The following is a 22,475-nucleotide window of genomic DNA, read 5'->3' as shown; positions in this document are numbered from 1 at the left end:
GGGCTCTGCAGGCTGTGCTGCTCTGGAGCTGCCCCAGGCTCAGCACCTCCTGCAGACTGAGCCCCCAGGGCTTTGTTTCCTCCCTTGCACTGAGAAGGTGCTGGCAGGGTCCTGCTCCTGCTCCCAGCCTGCTGCCAGGGCAGTGCCCCAGTGGTGCTGGGGGCTGCTGCCAGAGTGCTGTCCCTGCCTGCCCCGGCTCAGGAGCCCTCCTGTCAGCCCTAGCTGCTTGGCTGCTGTGCTCCCTTTAACCTGCTGCAGGCAGTGCTGCTCTTCAGGGCTGCCTCTCTGCCCAGCCCCTCTCTAATCCAAGTCTCTCTCTTTTTGTCTCTCTTATGTTTTAGATCCCTAAAGGTGTTTGTGCTGGTGCAAGAACCTCGGGGCGAGCTTGTCACAGGAGGAGACACAGAATGGTCTGTGCAGCCTGCAGGCAGCCACCCTCCCAGGGAGCCAGGCTCCCAGCCCTGCCTGCAGCTCCCACTGACAAATTCAGACCTAAAGTCCATCCCAGCCTGACTCAGCAGCTTGCTCTGTTCCATGGCCTGCTCCTCGGGGCTCAGATTCGCTGAGCAGCCTTCCCCACTCCTGCCAGCTTGGCACAGCCCTCTGTGACCCCCCCAGCACCTGCCCTGCTCCCAGCTCCTCCCAGCACAGGGCCCTGGCTGCCCTTGGAGGCTGAAGGCTGCCCAGGCTGCCCAGCATGCTCTGTCTGCTGTCCTCCCTCCCCCCTGAATGTGTGCACTGGGCCAGCAGCTCTCACTCCGTGCCTTGAGTGCTCCTCCCAGGGGCAGCCTGGAAGGGAGGTGGAATGCAGGTGGAGAGCACCCCCCCGGGGGCTGGGGGCTCCCAGGGGGGCTCCCTGTGCCCAGGTGCATCGTTCAGTGTCCTCACTGGTGCTTGCCAGCCTCTGCCCTGGCTTAGCCCCAGGCTGATGCTCTCCCCAAGTACCAACCCCCTGTGGCCTCACTGTGCCCTGCCAGCCCCGGGCTCACCTTCGTGTGCTTGGCTCCTGCCTCTTCTCTCTGCCCCTTCCTCTTCTCTCTGCCCCTTCCTCTTCTCTCTGCCCCTTCCTCTTCTCTCTGCCCCTTCCTCTTCTCTCTGCCCCTTCCTCTTCTCTCTGCCCCTTCCTCTTCTCTCTGCCCCTTCCTCTCTACCCCCCTCCTGCCTCCCTCCTCCTCCCTCCTCCTCCTCCTCACACACAGACACCCCCAGACAGGCAGTGGCAGTGTGGGCTGCAGCCCCAGGGCTCCGTTTGGCTCTCGATTCCAGCCGCATGCTCGCCCTGGCACCTTGCCCTGGCACCTTGCCCAGGCCCCCTGGCCAGGGCCACCTTGCCCAGGCCCCAGTGTGTGCTGGCTCCTTGCCCAGTGTCCCTGCAGTTGTCTCCTGTTGGTTTGGTTTGCAGCCTTCCAGCCCTGCCTCCTCCCTGTGCATGGCCTCTGTGTTCTCCTCTCCTTAGTGCTTGACTTGCAGAGTTGCTGTAGGGCAGTAAGAGCAGAGCCCCAGGCAGCCTCCTCCTCCTCCTCCTCCTCTTCCTCACACCTTGCCATGGACTGGAGCTCGGCCCAGGAGCCAGCAGGCACTGTGCCCACCCTGGGAGCAGTAGCTAAGGGCTGCTGCCCCTGATGCTCTCCTGCAGCAGAGGCAGAGCTGCAGCACCTCCAGCTGTGACTCCATCTGGGCCTCAGCTGCCTGAGGAAGGCTCAGAGCTTCCTCCCTGCCTGGGCCCTGCCTCTGGGCTGCCCTCCCCCTGCCCTGCTGCTGGGCCTGTGGTCATCTGGTACCTGGCTGAGCCCCTCCGGAGTCAGCTGCTGCTTAGTCCCTCCTGAGGGTTAATTTATTCAGAGGTCAGCAGATCCCTCTGGGAGGGAATCCACTTTGCTCTTGGGGAACCTCAGCAGGTTCTGGACCCCCAGAACTTGAGCAGATCAACAGGGAGAGCCCTCTGGCAGTGCCCCTGCAGGGAGAGCTCTCAGGTGGAGTTTGTGTGCTGCTGGCTCAGGGGCCGGGGCCCAGCTGCTGCCCGTGCTGGGGTGGCCTTGCCTGGCCCTGGGTGGGCTGAAGTCATTCTGGAGCTGGCTGGCAGGTGCTGCTCAGAGCTCCTTCCTCTCTGTTCCACATCCCCTCTGCTGCTGTTGCTGGCACAGGGCCCTCAGCCCTGCAGCTCCTGCTGCAGCTCCTGTCCCGTGGTGCTTGTGCCTGCCAGCAGCAGCCAGCAGCAGCTTCTGCTCCTCCTCCACCTGCAGCGGCTCAGGAGCCTGCCCCTGGCTGCAGGCACCGGCAGGGCCCTGATCCATTGGATGCCCATCCCCAGTGCTGCTGCTGTGCCCCCTGCCCTGCCTGGAGCCAGGAGCCTGCAGCAGCAGAGGGTGACCCAGCCCTGGCACCTGAGCCTCCTGGCAGCCCCTGCTCGGGGCGCAGCAGCTCCAGAGCCATCTCCAGCGGGGGCTCAGCCGCAGCCTTTGGCCTCCTGGGGTGGAAGCAGCAGCTGGAAGAATTCCTCCTCACCTCCTGTGCCCTCTGTGCTTTGCTGTGCCCTGGGTGCCCAGTGCAGCCCTGCCAGCCCCTGCACAGCTGGCCAGCTGCAGCCTGTGCTGCTGGAGCAGGAGCTTGGCTTTTGCTGCCTGCTTTCCTCCAGCCCTGCCCTGCAGGGCCGTGGCCATCCCGGGCTCCCTCCTCTGCCTCCCTGCAGGGCAAGCAAGGAGGAGCTCCAGCAGCCCCCACCCCCTGCCCCGCCTGAAGGACTCCACTCGGGGCTGGTTTCTAACAGCTCTGACTTTACTAACCCTGCCCAGGAGCCTGGGCTGCTCCTCCTGGGCCCTCCTTAGCCCCAGCAGCAGCCTCCACTGCCCTTTGCCACCACCATAGAGAGAAACCCTCCCGAGTGACACTGAGAGCTGTGGCTCCTGCTGAGAGCTGTGGCTCCTGCTGAGTGCTGTGCAGAAGTTCAGCCAAGGTTGAAGCTTTTTGTTCTTTGGGGTTTTGGTTTTCCTGCCTGGAGTGGCAAAAGCAAACAGAAAGACCTAAAAGAAGCCAAAAGTCTCTTCTCAGCTGCTGCTGGTGAGCACTTTGTACAGCTGTGTGTGTGCTGGGCACTGGCTCCAGGCCCTGCTGGCCTCAGTCTTGTGATTCCATTGCCAATGTGTAACAGGTTCTGGTGTTGCCCTTCCCCTGCTGGAGACAGAATCCAACCCAATAAAAGTGCTTCCATTGGACAGCCAGCAGCCAGCCTGTGCCCATGCCAGGGGAGTCAGCACCTGTGGGGCAGCTGCTGCCAGCCAGGCCCCTGCCAGCCAGGCCCCAGCCCAGGACACCGCTGAGCAGCCACAGAAGCTAAAAGGTTTGGGATCCCAGGATGGCTCAGGCTGGAAGGAGCTCAGAGCTCCTCTGCTCCAGCCCTAACCCTGCCCAGGGACTCCTCTCAGCCAGCCTCAGCTGCTCAGGGCCTCATCCAGCCTGGCCTCCAGCACCCCCAGGCAGGAGGCAGCCACAGCCTCCCTGGGCAGCCTGGGCCAGGGTCTCAGCTCCCTCCTGCTGAACAACTTCCCCAGCCCCGGGCTGGGCTGTGCCACTTGTGGGGTGGGGACTGCAGAGCTGTGCCACAGCTGCAGGCTGCTCAGGAGGGCACAGGCTGGGCACAGCTGCCCAGTGCCCCCAGAGCCCTGCCCAGTGCCCCCAGGGCCTGGGGGGCAGGGTGAGGATGGTTCAAGCACTGAGAGCAGCTCCTTTGCTCCCAGCTGTGACCTTTCCTCTCCCCCTGCCTGGGGCCTGCCAAGGTAAGAGGGAAGGGCAGGGATCTGTGCCCAGCCCTGCTGGGGGCTGAGCCGTGGAGCAGGGCCCAGGCTGGCACCGGGAGCTGTGCTCAGAGGCTGGCACTGGGAGTGCCCTGAGGGGAACAGACCCTCCTGCTGGCTCTGCCAGAGCAGCTCTGGGGCTGCTGTCTGGGCACTGAATGGTCTCCTCCTGAGGGCAGGGCAGTGCCTGGGGGCTCCTGGCAGGCTTGGAGCTGCTCTGCCGTCGCTGAGGGGCCAGGGCTGGGTGTGGGCTGCCAGCTTGGAGCCCCAGCTCCGGTTGCTACCCACCGAGCTGAGCTCTCATGAACCCAGCTCCAGATCTGCCCCTCAGGCAGCTCCACTGATGCCCAGGGGGCAGAGCAGGGCCCTGGGCTGGCAGAGGGCACAGCAGGTCCTCAGAGCTGCCAGGGATGTGATGTCCCTCGGTGGGACACCAGCAGCAGACTGAGAGGAGCTCCTCTGGAGCCCTCCAGCAGCTCCCTGCCCCTGCAGCTGCTTGCCTTGGCGTGACCCCCAGGTGCCAGGCTGCCAGGTGCCAGGCTGCCAGGTGCCAGGCTGGGGCTTCCTGAGGGAAGAGTTTTCTCAGCAGGCTGCAAGGCCTCCTGCAGGAGGCACAGAGGCCACTGCTGCTCGGGGGGTCCCTGCCAGGCCCCTGGAGGCTTCTGGGCAGCAGCAGCTTTGGGGCTGGATGTGGGAAGGGGTCTGGCAGCCCCTCCCCAGGCAGCAGAGCAGAGCCAGGCTGGATGCAGAGGGTTTATTGTACCACGGGCTCAGCAGTGGGACACAAGCACAGCAGGGGGCAGGGGCTGCACAGCCCCCCGGGGACACCAGGGGCAGAGGCTGGCAGGGACACAGGAGGGAGCAGCCCCAGCAGGGGCTCAGCCTCTGCCCCCCCAGGGCCTGGCTGGGGCTGTCCAGCACAGGGGGCAGGGCCCTGCCCCCCCTGAGCCCTGTGCAGAACAATCCTGTGGCAGCTGCTGGCTGCAGCAAGCATTTGGTCTGCAGAGCCTCCAAGGACCTAACCTGGAGGCTTCCTTTTCCTCTGCACTCTCCTGTCCCCTCCCTGCCCTCCTGTCTCCAAGAGCAGCCTTCCCCTCCCCCCCTGTGCCTGAGCAGGTCCCAGCCCCAGGCTCAGCCTGGTACCAGCTTGGTGCTGTGGAATCATTCAGGTTCCATCAGCAGCCAGCTGGGCTCCCCAGCCCCAGGAGGGGTCAGCTCTGCCCTGCTCTGCTGCCCTGAGCTGGGTCCCACTGCTGAGCAGCTGAGCCAAGGCCCTCCAGGAGCTGCCCTGCTGAGCAAAGTTGAGTTTGGCCTTTCTGTGTCCATCCCTCTCCCACTGCTGGAGGGTCCTCGGGTGGCAGTGGCAGGAGAGGGGCAGGGAGGGAGTTCTGCCCCTGGGCACACAGGCAGCAGCTGGGGGCTGGGCTGCAGGAAGCAGCTCAGGACAGCAGCACTGCCCCAGGGCTCCTCCTCACCCTTCACAGCCCCCACAGCTCCCAGCAGGCTCAGGCTGAGCTCTGGGCTTTGAAGCAGGAGTCCCAAGGGCTGTGCCAGAGCTGCCTTGGGTCAGGCTGCACTAACAGCTCCCAGCTGCAGCCACTCCTGGGCTCCCCCTGTGAGCTGCCCCCGGGGGGGCTGCACCCCAGAGCTCCAAAGGAGCTTGGTGGCAGGAGCCCAGGGAGGAGGCCTGGGGAGGAGGCCTCAGCTCCCAGCTTCGTTCTCTGCAAGTATGGAACCAGGTACAAGGAGAAAAACAAACCTGCAGGACCCTGGCAGGGAGGCTCTGGGGCTGGACAGAGGCTCCCTCAGCAGGGCCTGGGCTGAGTGCAGCTGGCCTGGCAGGAATGGGGCAAGGATCAGACCCAGAAGTGCTGCCACCAGCACAGAGCCACCTGCAGACCTTGTGGCTTTGGCCAGCTCCCAGGGCTGAGCTTCCCTGCCAGCTGGGAACAGAACCAGGCCGTGGGCTGGAAGGGAGCCCAAAGCTCATCCAGTTCCAAGCCCCTGCCCTGGGCAGGGACACCTCCCAGGGGCCCAGGTTGCTCAAGGCCTCACCCAGCCTGGTTCTGATCAGTTCTGAGCTTGGAGCCTCCACAGCTTCCCTGGAGCCTCACCACCCTCATGGGGAAAGAGTTCTTCCTCTTCTCTCATCCCAGGCCAGGTTCTTCCAGTCTGAAGCCATCAGCCCTGCTCCTGTCGCTCCAAACCTTTGTCCAAGTCCCTCTGCAGCTCTCCTGGAGCCCACTTCAAGCACTGGAAGGCTGCCAGAAGGTCTCCCTGGAGCCTTCTCTTCTCCAGGCTGCACAGCCCCAGCTCCCCCAGCCTGTGCCCACAGCAGAGCTGCTCCAGCCTCTGAGCACCTTCGTGGCCTCCTCTGGCCCTGCCCAGGAGCTCACAAACTGTTCCATTGCCTTTGTGGAGGGGAGAGGAAAAGCCAAGTGCCAAAGGCAGAGGAGCAGAGCCCTGGGGGCAGTGCTGCTCCCTGCCAGCAGCAGGGAGAGGCCCTGGGGCACCACGGCCTGGGGGAGCTCAGCTGCAGGCTGCCGGAGGTGACCCCAGAGAAGCTTCTCCTCTCCCAGCCCTGCCCAGCACCACCACAGCCAAAGCCACAGGAAGGGGCAGGGGACCCCTGCCCCCCAGGAGAGGTGCAGGAGCTGCAGCCACCTGGCTGGGGGGGGCTTGGCTCTGGGGGTCCCAGGCGCCCCCCCCTCACACTGCCCTCGTCTCGGCCTCGATCTTCTGCTCCCCGTGCAGGGCCTCCAGCTCCTGGGCCTGGGCCTGGGCCTGGGCCTGGGCCAGGCTCTGCCTGATGGCGATCTCGGGGCCCCCCCCGTACAGGGTGCTGAGGTACATCCAGGTCTCCTCAGAGATCTGCCCATAGTCAGCACCTGCAAGGGGCAGCAGCAGCATCAGGCCTGCAGCCTGGGGAGGGACAGGTTGGTGCCCCCCAGCCCCAGGGGGTCCTCCCCCAGCCCCTCCCCAACCCCCTCCCCCTGCTCCAGCCCCACCAAAGGCCCCAGCCCCGCTGGCAGCTCTGCTCTGCCCAGCAGCAGCCACAGCTCAGAGCCAGTGCTGCTGGAAGCCACCAGGGGCAGTGCCCCCAGCCCCCATGGGGTCCCTTCTCCCCCCCCCAGAGCAGAGCCAGCCTGCAGCAGCCTCACCCTGCTTGACTTGCAGGTGGCCACCAGGCTTGGCGAGGGCAATCTTGGTGTTGTCAATGGGTCCAGGAGGCTCTGAGGGAGGAGAGCAAACATCAGCCCCCTCCTGCTTCCCCCCCCAGACCCAGCTTAGCCCCAGCCACTGCTCCTGCCCTGCCCTCAGGGGCCTGCAGCCAGGCCCAGCAGCTGCTCCCAGCTCCAGAGCTCACTCAGGACCTCCCCAGCTGCCCTGTTCCCACCTCCCCTCTCACCCCCCGACCCCAGAGGGCTGCAGCTCCTTACCATTGTCCTTGCCCTTGACAAAGGCCTCCCACTCCCGGAACCACTGCATGCTGATGCAGTAGATGACACTTGGAGACTCCTCTGCCTGGAAGGCCTTGTTCAGCTGGGAGAGCAGAACAGACATGCAGGAAGTGTTCAGTCACTGCTGGGCCCTGGGGCAGCCTCCTCCTCCTGTGCTCAGAAGAGCCCCAGGCAGCTCCTCCCAACCCTCACAGCCTGCTCCTGCTCACCGGCCCAGCACGGTGGTGCTCCAGCTGCAGCCCTGTGCTGCAGCCCTGGGCAGCAACCCCCTGGCCCTGCTCCAGGGGCAGGGGGCTCCCTGTGAGCCCTCCCCTGCTGCTGGCAGCAGCCCCCTGCCCACCTTGATGAAAGTGTCGATCTCGATCCTGCGGCGCTTGGCCAGGGCCTCGATCTCCACCTGGCAGATGGAGCACACATAGAGGTGGTTCACAGCAGGGCCACCCCCAAACCTGAGCACAGGAGGAGAACAGAGAGCTGCAGGAGCATGGAAATGCTTCCCAGCCCTGCATCCTGCCCAGATGGATCCCAGGACTGCTGCAGATGCTGCTGGAGGAGGGCAGCCTGCAGCTGAGCTCTTCGGCCGCTGCTCTGCACCCAGCCACGGAGCTCAGCTGGCTCCAGGTGGAGAGGCTGCACCACAGCCCAGCCCTGGGCAGCCCTCACCCCCTGCTGCCTGCCTTTGAGGGGCCCCAGGAGGGCAACTGTGCCTTGGCCACTGCCCCAGGTGTGACACTGCCCCAGGCTCCTGGGCAGGGAGGAGCAGGCAGCTTCCACTCACCTGTTGTAGAGATACTCCCAGACGTTCTGGGGCAGGATCACCACCAGGTCATCGATGTAGTGATACTTGTTGGGAGGGATCCCTGTGGGGCAGGCAGGGGGCAGTGAGCAGGGGACAGGGCAGGGGGGCAGTGAGGCAGGGGGGCAGGGCACAGGGGACTCAGGCAGGGGAATCACTGCTGCTGGGTAAGGACACAACTGAGGGGCAGAGCTTCCTTGCTGGAAACTCCAACCCCTTGCTGACAGCAGACAGCTCAGTGCCTGGGGAGGGCTCTCAGTTTCTGCCCCCTGGCTGCAGGGGCAGGAGGGCAGAAGGTGCCAGCAGCTCTCAGCAGCTCGGCCTGGGGCCAGCCCTGCTGCCAGGCACCCTCAGACCCTGCTTTAGCTGCCTGCTCCGGGTTTGAAAGGCAACTGCAGGCTGTTGTCTCCCAGCACCGCACAGCCCCCTGGGCCCCTGCCCAGCAGGGCAGTGGGGGCCCTGTCCCCTCCCTCCCTGGGCAGCCTGCAGCCCCTGCCACAGCAGCAGACCCCAGCCCGCAGCCGCAGCCCCCTCCGAAGCGTGGAGGCAGAGCCGAGAGCTGCCGCTCCCGGGTCCCCGGCGGGGCCTCACCTCCATGGCAGCACAGGAAGGTCTGGTTGGTGATGGGCCCAGGCTCAGCAAAGGTGTTGAACTTGTTGAGCCACTCCCTGGAGATGTAGAACTGGAGCAGGCTGTGCTCCCTCATGCTGGCCAGGGACACCACCTTCTGCCGCTCCCGCACCGCCTCCTCGCTGCTCTTCCTGCGGCACAGGGGAGGGCAGCAGCTGCTGAGCGCTGCCCTGGGCACAGCGCTGGGAGCTGTGTGAGCAGGGCAGGGCTGCAGGCAGGGCTGCAGGCAGGGCTGCAGGCAGGGCTGCAGGCAGGCAGGGCAGGCAGGGCTGCAGGCAGGGCAGGCCTCACCTGTAGAACAGCACGTAGGCCTCGGCGTTCTGCACCACGGTCTCGTGCACCTCGGTCACGTACTGGTCGTCGAACTCGTACCACTGCCCGTTGATGACGTTCTGGCAGTAGGCAATGTAGTGCCCACCTGTGGCACAGGGCACAGCAGGCTGCCGGGGCTGGCGGCAGGGCACCGGGCAGCCCCGCGGCGGCGCCAGCAGGGGGAGCCAGAGAGCGCAGGCCGGAGGCAGGGCCTCGGCTCCCAGGCTGGGCTGGGTCGGAAGGGACCTTGGAGACCTGCTGGCTCTGCTCCCCTGCCGGGGGCAGGGACACCTCCCCCCAGCCCAGGCTGCTCAGGGCCTCATCCAGCCTGGCCCTCAACACCTCCAGGGAGGGGACAGCCACAGCCCCCCTGGGCAGCCTGCTCCTGCTCAGGTGATGTCTGCAGGAGCAGGGGAGCCTGGCACTGCCACCCTGATTCCTCTGCCTCAGGAAGGGCCTCAGAGAGACCAAAGAGCAGGAAAGGGCTGGGGGCAGCCCAGTGGAGAGGCTGAGCAGCTGCAGGGCCCTGCCAGGAGCTGCTGAGGGCACAGGCCTGGAGCTGCTGCCCTGCACCCCAGGAGCTCTGCCCCGCTCAGCCCTGCCTGTCCTCAGCAGCACTTGGGCTTACTGCCTGCGGTGCCGTGGTGGCAGATGACGGAGAGCAGGTCGTAGGTGGTGATCTGGGAGACACACTCCTTGGCCAGGAAGGGCCTGAGGTCCAGCCCCTCCAGGGGGAAGGAGACATGGCTGCTGATCTTGAAGGAGTACATCACCTCGTGGCGGAAGCGCTTCAGGTGGATGCAGAGGATCTGCAGGGCAGGGACGGGGAGGGGGCTGGCCAGGGGCACCTGGGCTCAGCTCCCCTCAGGCAGGAGAGCTGCTGGCTCCTCAGCTCACAGGGGCCTCCTGCCTGGCACGGGACTGGGCCAGCACAAAGGTGCTGCCTCTGTCCTGCCTCCAGCCCCCAGCTCCCCAGGGGCCCTCCCTCACCTCTGGCAGCCGCAGCACCTTGCAGTATTTGACTCCGTTCCGCAGCCTGGGGGAGGAAGAGGAAGCAGCTGGGAGAGGCCCCAAAGCAGAGGGCTGGCAGAGGGCTGGCAGAGGGCAGGGCTGGGCCCTGCTGGCTTTGGAGTCCAAGAGAAATCCAGCAGCAGCAAATCCAAGCTCCTGCAGCACCCTTCCCACAGGAGCAGAGCAGTGCAGCTTCTCCTGCCCCATCTAACCCAGCAGCGCAGCTGCCAGCCCACACCTCCAGGCACATCCTCCTGCCCCTCCTCCCCCTGCACCTCTGCTGCCTGTGCCCAGCCACCCCCCAGAGCAGAGCCCCAGCACAGGGCAGAAGGTCCAGGCCCAGTGTCTGGCAGCACAGAGGTGGAGGGCCAGGAGCAGAGCCCAGGCCGGGTGATGCAGACTCACTTCTTGCAGCGCTCACAGCTGTACATATTGTCCCCTGCAGAGGGAGAGAAGAGAGAAGAAAGCTTCCTGCAGCTGCTCAGAGCACACAGCACCTCCAGGGTGCTCCTGCAGGAGCTGCTCCTGCAGTCAGACCCCCCTGGACACAACTCACCCTTCAGCTCATCTGCTGCAAAGAAGGCAGCAAGGCAATCCTCCAGCGTCACCACAGGACCCCAGAACCAGCTGGGGATGCAGGACACCACAAACCTGCAGGGCAGGGGGGCTGAGGAGCACACCCAGGCCAGCTGGGCACCCTGGCCTGCAGCCCCCAGCAGCTGATGGGCTTCCTCCCAGCTGCAGGCCCTCAGCTGCTGCTCCTCCTGTGCCTGCTCAGGCTGGGACTGAGTGGCTCTGGAGGCCAAGCCTGAGCGGCAGGCAGCAGGCAGCAGGCAGCAGGCAGCAGGCAGCAGGCAGCGAGGGCTCCTCAGCTGCCTCACACACCTCCAGGGGAGCAGCAAGAGAGCTCCATGGGGAGGCTCAAGGCCCAGGGACTGGTGAGCTGGCACTCCTGGCTGGCACTGCCAGGCAAGGCCCAGCAGCAGGGGGGGCAGCAGAGGGCCCTCACCTCCGGATGTACTCCATGATGAAAGCAATCCAGCCCTGGGAGGTGTAGCTGTCCCCACAGCTGCCAGGCTTGGCTGGCACGTTCTGGTAGATGGCAGAGTGCAGCTTGGCCAAGTCCTCCTTCCCTGGGATGGGCAGTGACAGGTCCTGGAATGTCTCCACTGTTGTAGAAACCTGCAGAGACCCAGGAGGAAGAGCTCTGGGTGCCCTGGAGCTGGGGCCTGGCCTCCACCACCTCTGCTCACTGCTTGGGTTGGGGCTAGGCCAGAAACTGAGCCGGCTGTGAGAGCCACAGCAGCTGTGGCCGAGGCCTGCTGCTGTCAGCAGGCTGCCTTGGGCCCTGGGGTTGGCAGCACTGGGCCCAGCTCCCTGCCCCGGGGAGGACAGCCCAGGCCAGCTCAGGGATGTGGGCAAGAGCAGAGAGCCTGCAGGGACACAGCTCCTGTGCCTCCCCCCAGCAGCTCTGCTCAGCTGGGCTGGGCAGCTGGCAGTGCCTGGGCAGAGGGAGGTGCAGAGGGGAGGCTGGCACAGCAGGGCACTCAGGGCAGGCTGGCACACAGGGCACTCACTCAGGGCAGGCTGGCACACAGGGCACTCACTCAGGGCAGGCTGGCACACAGGGCACTCAGGGCAGGCTGGCACACAGGGCACTCACTCAGGGCAGGCTGGCACACAGGGCACTCAGGGGAGGGCAGGCTGGCACACAGGGCACTCACTCAGGGCAGGCTGGCACACAGGGCACTCACTCAGGGCAGGCTGGCACACAGGGCACTCAGGGCAGGCTGGCACACAGGGCACTCACTCAGGGCAGGCTGGCACACAGGGCACTCACTCAGGGCAGGCTGGCACACAGGGCACTCAGGGCAGGCTGGCACACAGGGCACTCACTCAGGGCAGGCTGGCACACAGGGCACGCAGGGCAGGGCAGGCTGGCACACAGGGCACTCAGGGCAGGCTGGCACACAGGGCACTCAGGGCAGGCTGGCACACAGGGCACGCAGGGCAGGCTGGCACACAGGGCACTCACTCAGGGGAGGGCAGGCTGGCACACAGGGCACTCAGGGCAGGCTGGCACACAGGGCACTCAGGGCAGGGCAGGCTGGCACACAGGGCACTCAGGGCAGGCTGGCACACAGGGCACTCAGGGCAGGCTGGCACACAGGGCACTCAGGGCAGGCTGGCACACAGGGCACGCAGGGCAGGCTGGCACACAGGGCACTCACCCTGTCACAGGTGAGGCACTGCACCAGGCTGAGGATGGAGCCGTCGAAGATGTCGGAGATGACGCTGCGGTAGCGAAGTTCCTTCTTCTTCTTGCCAGAGGCCTGCACCTGGGCTGCAGGGCACACAGGGGACCCCCAGCCTGCAGCAGCTCAGCCCCAGGCCCGGCAGGGCGCAGCTCTGCAGCCCCCAGGGAGCAGGCGGGGCCGGTGCCGCCCTGGGCGCCGAGGGGGGAGGTGGCCAAGGGACGGCCCAGGCCGGGAGCCCTCAGCAGGCTGCAGCTGTGCTGCTGGAGATGCAATTCCCATCCCCTCCTGGGGCGGCCAGCGGCTCCCCACACAGCCCCTGCGTTCCTCAGCTCTTGCAGCACTTGGCTCTAACCCTCCCCTTCCTCCCCCTCCCCTGCCTCTCTACTTGGTCCCTCTCTGGCCCCTCCAGCCCCCCCCCGTGCTGTACCTTTCTTCAGCAGGTAGGAGGGTCCCATCCTGGCAGGGCTGGAGCGAGGAGGGCTGCTGGAGAGCTTGGGGTGCAGCTCCGGGGGCGCCGGGCTGCAGGGCCGCGAGGGGCAGCGCACGAAGGCATCGTTGTCAGGCTCTGGGTGGGACAAGGGGGGGCACAGAGCTGCGGTGGGCAAGAGCAGACACAACCCCCGGCCTGCAGCGCTTCAGCCTGGTGCCAGCCGAGGCTCTGCGGCTGGCTGCCCCCCGCCCCCCGCGCAGGAGCAGCGCTGCAGCCCCCGGGGCCGGCCGGCAGGGGCAGAGCCCCGCGGCTGGGGGCTGGGGGCAGAGCCCCGCGGCTGGGGCTGGGGCAGAGCCCCGCGGCTGGGGCAGAGCCCCGCGGCTGGGGGCTGGGGCTGAGCCCCGCGGCTGGGGCTGGGGGCAGAGCCCCGCGGCTGGGGGCTGGGGCAGAGCCCCGCGGCTGGGGGCTGGGGGCAGAGCCCCGCGGCTGGGGGCTGGGGCTGAGCCCCGCGGCTGGGGCTGGGGGCAGAGCCCCGCGGCTGGGGCTGGGGCAGAGCCCCGCGGCTGGGGCAGAGCCCCGCAGCTGGGGCTGGGGGCTGGGGCTGAGCCCCGCGGCTGGGGGCTGGGGCAGGGGCAGAGCCCCGCGGCTGGGGCTGGGGCTGGGGCTGAGCCCCGGGGCTGGGGCTGGGACAGAGCCCTGCGGCTGGGGGCTGAGCCCCGCGGCTGGGGCTGGGGCAGAGCCCCACGGCTGGGGCTGGGGCTGGGGCAGAGCCCCGCGGCTGGGGCTGAGCCCCGCGGCTGGGGCTGAGCCCCGCGGCTGGGGCTGAGCCCCGCGGCTGGGGCTGGGGCAGAGCCCCGCGGCTGGGGCTGGGGCTGGGGCTGAGCCCCGCGGCTGGGGCTGGGGCTGAGCCCCGCGGCTGGGGCTGGGGCTGAGCCCCACGGCTGGGGCTGACTCCACACCTGCCCTGCTGCTCCTTTCCTTCCCCCGGGACACAGAGCTGCACAAACTGCTCCTCCCTCCCCACAGCCGCCGAGGGCACAGCCCTGCCGCCGAGGGCACAGCCCTGCCCCCGAGGGCACAGCCCTGCCGCCGGGGCCGGGTGGGAAGCCGCCGAGAGGCGCCGGGGCCGCGGTCACACCGCCCGGAGCTCGCCCCCAACCCCCGAGGGCTGTACCTGGTGTCCTGCAGGGGCTGGCAGGACAGGGGCCTGGCAGCCCCTCGGGGGAGGCTCTGCCATCCGCCGGCACCATGGTGGTGTCGACGTCTGCGTCCTCGTCCACCTGCTCCGAGTTGCTGCGCCGGTGGCCGCAGAGCTTCCTGTCCTTCATCCTCTCCTTCTCCGAGATCCCTCTGCCGGCCTCCTCCTGGATCAGCAGCTCTGTCTCTGCCAGGGAGCCGCCGCTCACGCCCCCGGGGGTCCGGCTCTGGGCATCCCCCTCCCCCCTGTCGCTGCTGGAGTCGCAGGACAGGAACTCATCCTCGGAGGGGCTGCGGTCGCCCTCTCGCTTCTCCTCCTCGCTGCCCTCCTGCTCCCTGCCCTCTGCCACCACAGGCTCCTTCAGCTCCTCGTGCAGCTGATCCATCAGGCACCTCAGGAACTCCTGGGTGTCCTGCAAGCCACCAGCAGCCCCCTCAGGCTCCCCCCAGGGCACCAGCCTCTGCTGAGGCTGCCCACCAAGGGCAGCCCCCCCAGGGGATGCAGCCAGGACCCCAACTGCTCCTGGCTGTCCCTCCCCCACGACTCATTCTGTGTCTGAGAGAGGCCTCACCTGCTGTGCATAGCCTCTGAACATGGGGTTGACCAGCTTGATGCCATGGGACAGGCTGCTGGGGACCACATAGCTGGGGCTGTGGAGACACAACAGGAGAGGAGTTTGCTGGCCAGGCCTGCAGCCAGGCTGCCCAGGCAGCCACACAGCAGGCAGTGGGCACCAGCTCCAGGGGACAGAAGGTGGTTCTGCACCTGCAAGGCCCAGGAGAGCCTGAAGCCATCCCTCAGAAATGGCCATGAGCATTCCCTTCCTCTATCATTACCTCCCCAGTGCCACAGGGGAGCTCTCTACACTCTGCCCAGGTTCCCACATCAAGAAGCTACTTCCCGCCCCTGGCATCAGCCTCTCCCAGGCCTGGGGCAGCCCTGGCCCCTCCAGCTCCGCGGGCTGCCGAGCAGCTGGCTCGCCCCTGGAGCCCCAGGGTCCCCTGTGCTGCCGCCTGGGGGGCAGCAGAGGCTGGCAGGGGCCCAGGCTGGGCTGGGCAGCCCCCACTCACCGCTTCTTGTGCCAGACCTCAGCCACCAGCCGCTGGTAGCTCTTGCACAGCGCCGGCTTCTTGTCCGTGCGCACCAGGCCCCCGCACTCCAGGAAGAACTGGGTCAGGGGGGGGCTGCCAGGAGACAGAGAGCAGCTCAGGGCACAGGGAGCTCTGCTCCAGCCTCAGGCTGCAGCACAGCTGCCCTGCAGCCCCTCCCAAAGCAGGCCCCAGACACAGGCTCCAGCTGCAGGCCTGAGAGCCGAGGTCTGAACCTGCCCCCCCGGCCCGGAGCTGCCTCTCAGCAGGCTGCCCAGGGAGTGCTGCAGGGGGAGGGGTGCCAGAGGGGTGCCAGTGGGGAGGGCTGTGCCACCTCCCATGCCAAGAGCACATCTCTGTCACAGCTGAGATGATGAAGTTTGAGTCCAAGCACTCCCCTGGCTGGCTGCTTGCCCAGCTCCCCGAGCTCAGCCTGCCTGCTTGCAGGCCTCAGGAGGGGCTCAGCTCAGAGGCACTGCTGCCCCTTGGTGCTGGGCAGCCCCTGCCAGGCCCAGCACCTACCAGTTGGAGAGAGCCTGCAGAGCAGCGTTCATGTAGCAGGAGTTGCCCAGGTTCTTCATCCCAGTAAGGCCTAAGGCAGAGGCAGGAGCAGCATCAGGCCCTGCCCAGCTCCCTCAGCAGGGGCAGCCCAGCCCCCCCCAGGCAGCCTCCACACTGCTCCCAGCACCCTCTCCGGGCAGGTCCCACAGGTCAGTCCCCCCCAGCCCTGTCAGCAGCTCAGAGCACTCACCTCTTGGTTTCAAATCATCATCCTCAGACTCAGACTCTCCTTCATCAGCCACTGCAATGGGAACAGCCTTCAGGGGGTGAGCAGGCAGTGGGGAATCCTGGGACAGAGAGATCAGCCCCATGAGAGGCCTGCTGGGAAGGCCAACCTGTGGCAGCCCCCAGCAAGCACCCTGGAGAGAGGAGCCCCAGCTGCAGCTCTCTGCTGCTCTCACTGATGCAGGAGGTGGAAAGAGTGCCAGAAACCCAGGGAGGCATCAGGGACACACAGCAGGGCCCTGAGCACATCTGTCCTGCCAGCTGCCACCCCCATGGGCCATGGCCTGCCAGGGCAGAGGAGAAGCTGCTGTGCTCCTGCCAGAAACAGGCTCACAGAACTGTCCCAGCTGAGCCCAGACACCCTCCAACCCACCCCCCCCAGGGCCACCAAGCCATGGCCCCAAGAGCCATGGCCACAGTTCCTGAACCCTTCCCAGGGCTGGGGACTGCACCACCTCCCTGGGCAGCCTGTGCCAGGCCCTGCCCACCCCTGCAGCAAAGACACTTTTCCTCCTCTCCAACCTCAGCCTCCCCTGGCACAACTTCAGGCCATTGCCTCTCCTTCTATCCCCTGCTACTAGGGAGAGAAGACCAAGCCCAGCTGGCTGCTGCCTCCTCTCAGGGAGCTGCAGACAGCAAGGAGCTCTCCCTCAGCCTCCTCTCCTCCAGCCTCCCCACCCCCAGCTCCCTCAGCTGCTCCTCCCCAGCCCTGCTCTCCAGACCCTTCCCCAGCTCTGTTGCCCTTCCCTGGCCCTGCTCCAGCTCCTCAAGGTCCTTCCTGGACTGAGGAGCCCAAACCTGAGCCCAGTCCCCACGGAAGAGGCCAGGAAGGGTTAGCAGTGGAGGCAGAGAGGCCTCCAAACCAGCTGGAAGCTGCCTGGCTGGGAGGTCCTCAGAGCTAAGCACCGTGGGAGAGCTGGCAGCAGCAGAGCAGGGGGCTGGGGGGGCTGGGAGGGGCTGGGGGGGGCTGGGACGGCTGGGAGGGGCTGGGGGGGCTGGGAGGGGCTGGGGGGGCTGGGAGGGGGCTGGGAGGGGCTGGGGGGGGCTGGGAGGGGGCTGGGAGGGGGTTGGGAGGGGCTGGGAGGGGGTTGGGAGGGGCTGGGAGGGGCTGGGAGGGGGCTGGGGGGGGCTGGGGGGGACTGGGGCCCAGACCCACCGGCTGGGGGCTGGGGGGCAGGCGAGGCTCCAGGAACACCTCCCGCTCGCAGGCGTAGCACCAGACCCGCAGCGTGGTCAGGTTCACCGTCAGGTTGTGCTTCTTGGCCTGGGGAAGCAGAGGGCAGAGCGGTGCCTCGGGCTCCAGGGCGCCTGCAGGGCCAGCAGGGGCGGCAGGCAGCCCCTGCCCGCAGGCAGGGCCCCGGGGCACCGCTCACCTGGGCGTGCAGGGTGCTGTGGTCGGCGAAGGACTCCCCGCAGCCCACGTAAGGACATCCGACCTGGGCGAGAGAGCAGCGGGCAGCGGCGTGGGCACAGCCCCCACCCCCTGCCAGCCCCCTGCAGGCCCACCCCCAGCTGCTCCCCTGCCCCCTGCCTAGCCTGCTCTGCACTCGGGGCCCGGGAGCAGGCTGCAGAATGGAGGAGGTTGGAAGGGACCTCTGGGGAGCACCCAGGGCTGGGCACCCAGGGCAGGGCACCCAGGGCAGGGCACCCAGGGCAGGGCACCCAGCAGCACAGCCAGGGGGCTTGGAAGCTCTCCAGAGAAGGAGGCTCCACAGCCCCTCTGGGCAGCCTGCTCCAGGCCTCCAGCAGCCTCTCACCAGAGAAGCTTCTCCTCATGCTGGCACCTGCTGCTCCCTGCCCTGTCCCTGGGCACCACCGAGAGCCCTGCTGCCAAACTGGAACTGCTTAGGAAAGCAAAGCTGGAGCCAGGCTTGCACCCACACCAAGGCTCTGCTCCCCTGGGCAGCTCACAATAAACTGCAGGGCACTGCAGGGTGGCAATGAACTGCCCCTGCCAGCCCCTGCGCCCCCTGGCTCCCTCCTGCCTCCCCTGCTGGGGTGCCACAGCTGCCAGCAGAGGGAGGACCCAGCCTCCCCCAGCCAGCAGACTCTGCTCACCTGCAGACAAGCCCAGAGGTTTGGTCCCACAGCTCCACAGGACTGGCAGGCTCCCTGCAGAGGCACACAAAAGGCTTTGGTTGGGCTCCAGTGACCCAAACCCTGCAGCAGGGGAAGGCTGCTGCAGCTGCTGGCCCTCACCACCCTGCAGCCCACAGCACTCTGCAGGCTCTCAGCCACTGGTGGGCAGGGGGAAGGACAGAGCAGGACCAGAGGGGGCTGACAGTGTGGGACACAGGCAGGGCACAGCAGTGCTGGTGAAGCCCCTGCCCCTCTCTGCAGGCTCTTCAAGAAGCAAACCCAAGCACAACAGCTAAGGGGGAAGGCCTGAGAAGCAGGAGAGCCCTACCTTGGATTTGAGCAGCAGATCATCCCTGGTCACCTCTCCTATGGAGTCCAGGTGGGGACAGATGTCTCTTGTGTCCCCCATCTTCACCACTGCTCACCTGCAGGTGGGTTCCTAGGCCAAGAGGGGACAGTTCCCATCAGCCACAGGGCAGCCTTGCTCTCCCAGCTTCCAGGAAGACACCTCAGCAAGCTTTGTGTGCTCAGGGTTACAACATCCACCTGCAGGCTTCAGAGACCCAAACAGCCCTAACCCTGGGGCCAGCCCTGGCAGCAGTCACCCTCTGACCACCTCCCAGGCTGCCTGGGTCGAGGAGCAGCAGAGCCCCACAGCAGCAGAGGCAGCCTGCCCTTGCCTCCTGCCTGCCCCACACAGAGCTGCCCTGGGGTGCCAGCAGCACTGCCTCACCCTCAGTGGGCTGCCAGGCTCCACAGGGGGTGCCCTGTGCCAGCTCAGCAGGGAGGGTGTGGAGGCACAGGGGAGCAGCTGAGCTGCCTCCCTCCTGCCAAGCACACCCACGAGCCCAGCTGGCTGCTGTGCATGAATCTGAGGTGAAAGGGCGCTGCAGGCCGTGCCCAGGGGCTCAGCAGGTGCTGTGCAGGGGCCTCATGCTGCTCATGCTGCGCTGCTCTGCTCCTCAGCCTCACTGCATGGCTGCTGGGCTGGGGGCAGCTGGGCCGCGGGGCACCGAGACAGAGAATCAGGCTTCAGGCCCCGAGGGATTTACCTCTTGGGAGGAGGAGGCTTAACAGGAGGAGGCCCAGAGCTCTGAGAGGCTGCACAACGTGTGCCAGCCTGTGCCAGCCTGTGCCAGGCCGTGCCAGCCTGTGCCAGGCCGTGCCAGCCCAGCAGCCCCAGCGCACAGCAAGCCACAGCTGCAGGCTCCCTGCACAACAAAGACTCTGCTGGGGGGCAGCCCCGGGGGACACCAAAGGCTTTCATCCTGCCCCAGCAGCAGCTCTGAAAGGAGCTGAGCAGAGGTTTGTGTGGCTCGAGCACAGTGTGAGAGCCCTCACTCGTGGCTGAACGAAGGGAGAGGACAAGAGACACCAACAGCACAGCTGGGGAGCCAAACTCTTCCTGCTGGCACCAAACAGCTCTGAGAAGCCCAAACCGCCCCAAAACCCAAGTGGGAAGCTCTGCTGAAGGGAAGAGCCTGGCAGCAAGGCTGCCTCCCTCTGCTCCTGCCACCTGCTGAAGCCATTTGAGAGGATCCCCAGAGCTGCCTGCCCTGCACCACTGCCAGCAGCAGAAAGGAACCGCAGCAGCAGAGAAGCCTCAGCACCAACACCTGTCTGGGCAGCTGCCTGGCACCTTGCCTGGGCAGGGCACAGCCCCAGGGAGCAGCTGGTGGCAATCCTTTCCCAGCACCCTTCAGAACTGGAGGAGCAGAGCAGGAGGGGAAAGAATTGCATCTGATGCTAGAAAACACAGCAGTGGCTGCAGCCAGCAGAGCAGCAGGAGGCAGAGAGCCTCAGCCAGGCTGGCAAGGGAGAGAGCCTCAGCCAGGCTGGCAAGGGAGAGAGCCTCAGCCAGGCTGGCAAGGGAGAGAGCCTCAGCCAGGCTGGCAAGGGAGAGAGCCTCAGCCAGGCTGGCAAGGGAGAGAGCCTCAGCCAGGCTGGCAGGGCAGAGAGCCTCAGCCAGGCTGGCAAGGGAGAGCCTCAGCCAGGCTGGCAAGGGAGAGAGCCTCAGCCAGGCTGGCAAGAGGGAGCCTCAGCCAGGCTGGCAAGGGAGAGAGCCTCAGCCAGGCTGGCAAGGGAGAGAGCCTCAGCCAGGCTGGCAAGGGAGAGAGCCTCAGCCAGGCTGGCAGGGCAGGGAGCCTCAGCCAGGCTGGCAAGGGAGAGAGCCTCAGCCAGGCTGGCAAGGGAGAGCCTCAGCCAGGCTGGCAAGGGAGAGCCTCAGCCAGGCTGGCAAGGGAGAGAGACTCAGCCAGGCTGGCAAGGGAGAGAGACTCAGCCAGGCTGGCAGGGCAGGGAGCCTCAGCCAGGCTGGCAGGGCAGGGAGCCTCAGCCAGGCTGGCAGGGCAGGGAGCCTCAGCCAGGCTGGCAGGGCAGGGAGCCTCAGCCAGGCTGGCAGGGCAGAGCCTCAGCCAGGCTGGCAGGGCAGGGAGCCTCAGGCAGGCTGGCAGGGCAGGGAGCCACAGTCAGGCTGGCAGGGCAGGGAGCCACAGTCAGGCTGGCAGGGCAGGGAGCCTCAGCCAGGCTGGCAGGGCAGAGCCTCAGCCAGGCTGGCAGGGCAGGGAGCCTCAGCCAGGCTGGCAGGGCAGAGCCTCAGCCAGGCTGGCAGGGCAGAGCCTCAGCCAGGCTGGCAGGGCAGAGCCTCAGCCCTGTGCAGCTGCAGAGCAGCACAGGAGCAGAGTGCAGCACAGTGATGCAGAAGCCAAGTGAGAGGAGCAGACAAAACTGGGCCAGCTCCAGGCTCTCCCTGCAAACCAAAGCCTTCCCCCGCAGGCACCAGCTGGTCCAACTCCAGCCAGCCAAGCAGCAGCACCCAGGCCAGGTTTGCTCCTTCACCTTCCTTGGCTTCCTATCCCTCTCCTAGCAAAGCTACCCAGCAGGAGTGCTCTAAGCTGAGCCCCAGAGCCATCCATCCTCGCCAGCCTAAGCCAGCTGGGAGCTGAGTTTGGAGCTGGCTGTGCCTGGGGATGGTTTTACCTCCTGCTGTGGGACCACCCCTCAAAAGCAAAGCCATGCCCCCTGAGGTGCCAGCACTGGGCTGCTGCCCTGCCCCCCTGGGGCTGCCCTCCTCCAACAGAGCAGGGAAAGCTCCATCTGTGCCTCCCCCCAGCCCTGCCTGAGCTCCTCAGGGCAGGTCTGAGTCGTGCCTGCTCAGCAGGGAGTGCTCAACCCCTGCCTGCCCAGGGCTCTGCCTGCCCAGGGCTCTGCCTGCCCAGGGCTCTGCCCTCAGCGCTCCCAGCTGGCACACACAGCCCCCAGGTGCTGCCCAGGGGCTTCCCAACAGCACTGCCACAAAGCTGAACTGGGGCTGTCAGGACGTGTTCCATGTGATGGGAAGTTACCTCAGAACAGGTCCTTCAGGCTGCCCCTCTCCAGCACCAGGGCAGCACAGACACAAACAAGTCAGAGCAGCTCCACTGCAGCTGCAACTGCAACCTACTTTCAGTGCCTGGAGCTGCTGCCACAGCCTGGCTCTGCCTCGGGTGTTTGGGGCTTCCTCCTTCCAGCAGCGCCTGGCTCAGCACCACGGGCAGCGGGCAGGGACCCCTGAGGCAGGCAGGGTGAGGGGGCGTGGAGGAGGGAAAGAAATCCTCCCGGTGCTCAGCCACCAAACCACTGCCAGCTCTGCTCCTCGGCTTGCGTAAGGCCACAGCAGTACCTGCGGCTGCCCTCAGCAGTATCTGACACTGGAGACTGGAAGGCTGCTGGCAGGGAGGAGGCAGGGGCCAGGCCGTGCTGATGCTCGGCTGGACACCGGCACCGCCTCAGGCACCGCATGCGGAGCGGGCAGAGGAGAACGGCGCTCGGCAGGGATTGATTGCTGCGGGTCACGGCACGACAGCCCCCCGGAGATCCGGCGCGCCGAGGGCAAAGCTCCGGTGCGAGCTCCACTCTCGCCCTGCTGCATCACTCCTGCCGACCCCAGAACCCCGCCGGGGCTGCAGCTGCACAGCGAAGCTGAGCGGCAAATCCTGGCCCCTGCCGCTGGCTTCGGCCGGGACGAGCCCGCGGCCGCCCCGCAGGGTCCCACTCGGAGGGTCGAGGGCGCAGGGGTCGCTGCCACCCCGGGGACGGCGCCAGGCCCCAGAGAGCTGCAGGGCCGCCCCCTGCCCGGGCGCTGCGGGAGCTCGGAGGGGACCGATCCGGAGTCCCCCCGGCCGCCGCTGCTGCATCATGCCCGGCGCGGCCGCCCCGCAGCACCGCATCCCCGGCGGAGCGGCCGCGGCAGCCCCCGGCCCGCCCGCCCCCCGCCCGCCGCCCTCTCACCTGCGGGATGCTCGGGGCGCCGCCGGCCCCCGCCCCGCCGCGGGGCTGCGCCTGAGGCCGGGCCGCCGGGTAGGCCGCAGGGCGGGGAAGGGCCGCGGCGCCCCGAGCAGCGCGGAGCGGCGGCGGAGCGGCGGCGGCGGCGGCGAGGCGCAGGCCGGGGGCAGGGCCGCGGCGGGGCGGGGCCGGCGGCGGCGCTGCCCCTGCGGGGAGGCCGTTCCCGAGGGGCCCCGCCCGGAGCTCGGCCCCCGGCAGGTGTCTGCGGAGGGGCGAACCCCGCGGCCGGGCGCGATCCCCCTCCCCGGGCGCGGGGAACGCGGCGCGGGGGCTGGCAGCGGCTCGGCGAGGCGCAGCCGGGGGCGGGGGGGC

The 22,475-nt window shown here is 67.4% G+C and overlaps 1 protein-coding gene across 1 annotated transcript; it reads right to left on the bottom strand.

Moving 5' to 3' along the window:
• Nucleotides 1-6,475: 6,475 nt before the first annotated feature.
• Nucleotides 6,476-22,398, bottom strand: USP20 (ubiquitin specific peptidase 20). The gene is made up of 24 exons (XM_054174409.1): nucleotides 22,110-22,398; nucleotides 18,169-18,279; nucleotides 17,820-17,873; nucleotides 17,135-17,197; nucleotides 16,918-17,025; nucleotides 15,727-15,823; nucleotides 15,498-15,567; nucleotides 14,958-15,071; nucleotides 14,459-14,537; nucleotides 13,864-14,299; nucleotides 12,687-12,824; nucleotides 12,233-12,345; nucleotides 11,011-11,183; nucleotides 10,558-10,652; nucleotides 10,407-10,440; nucleotides 9,981-10,026; nucleotides 9,619-9,799; nucleotides 8,970-9,096; nucleotides 8,640-8,809; nucleotides 8,031-8,112; nucleotides 7,593-7,701; nucleotides 7,232-7,334; nucleotides 6,953-7,024; nucleotides 6,476-6,679 (listed from the first exon to the last, which is right to left on the bottom strand). The coding sequence occupies exons 2-24, from the start codon at nucleotides 18,247-18,249 to the stop codon at nucleotides 6,501-6,503; spliced, it is 2,724 nt and encodes a 907-aa protein (XP_054030384.1). The 5' UTR covers nucleotides 18,250-18,279; nucleotides 22,110-22,398; the 3' UTR covers nucleotides 6,476-6,500.
• Between the last annotated feature and the right edge of the window lie 77 nt (nucleotides 22,399-22,475).

Source organism: Dryobates pubescens, chromosome 29 (assembly GCF_014839835.1).
Source record: "Dryobates pubescens isolate bDryPub1 chromosome 29, bDryPub1.pri, whole genome shotgun sequence".
Lineage (NCBI taxonomy): Eukaryota > Metazoa > Chordata > Aves > Piciformes > Picidae > Dryobates > Dryobates pubescens.
This window is presented reverse-complemented; position numbering and strand designations above follow the sequence as displayed.

Bases quoted from the DNA above. Each gene is read 5' to 3' on its own strand.
- USP20 (XM_054174409.1), bottom strand. From the start codon at position 18,249: ATGGGGGACACAAGAGACATCTGTCCCCACCTGGACTCCATAGGAGAG. The intron at 15,568-15,726 runs GTGAGTGCTCTG...CCTCTGCCTTAG, and splicing joins TGATGATTTGAAACCAAGAG to GCCTTACTGGGATGAAGAAC. The intron at 11,184-12,232 runs GTGAGTGCCCTG...GGGTCTCTGCAG, and splicing joins AGTGCCTCACCTGTGACAGG to GTTTCTACAACAGTGGAGAC.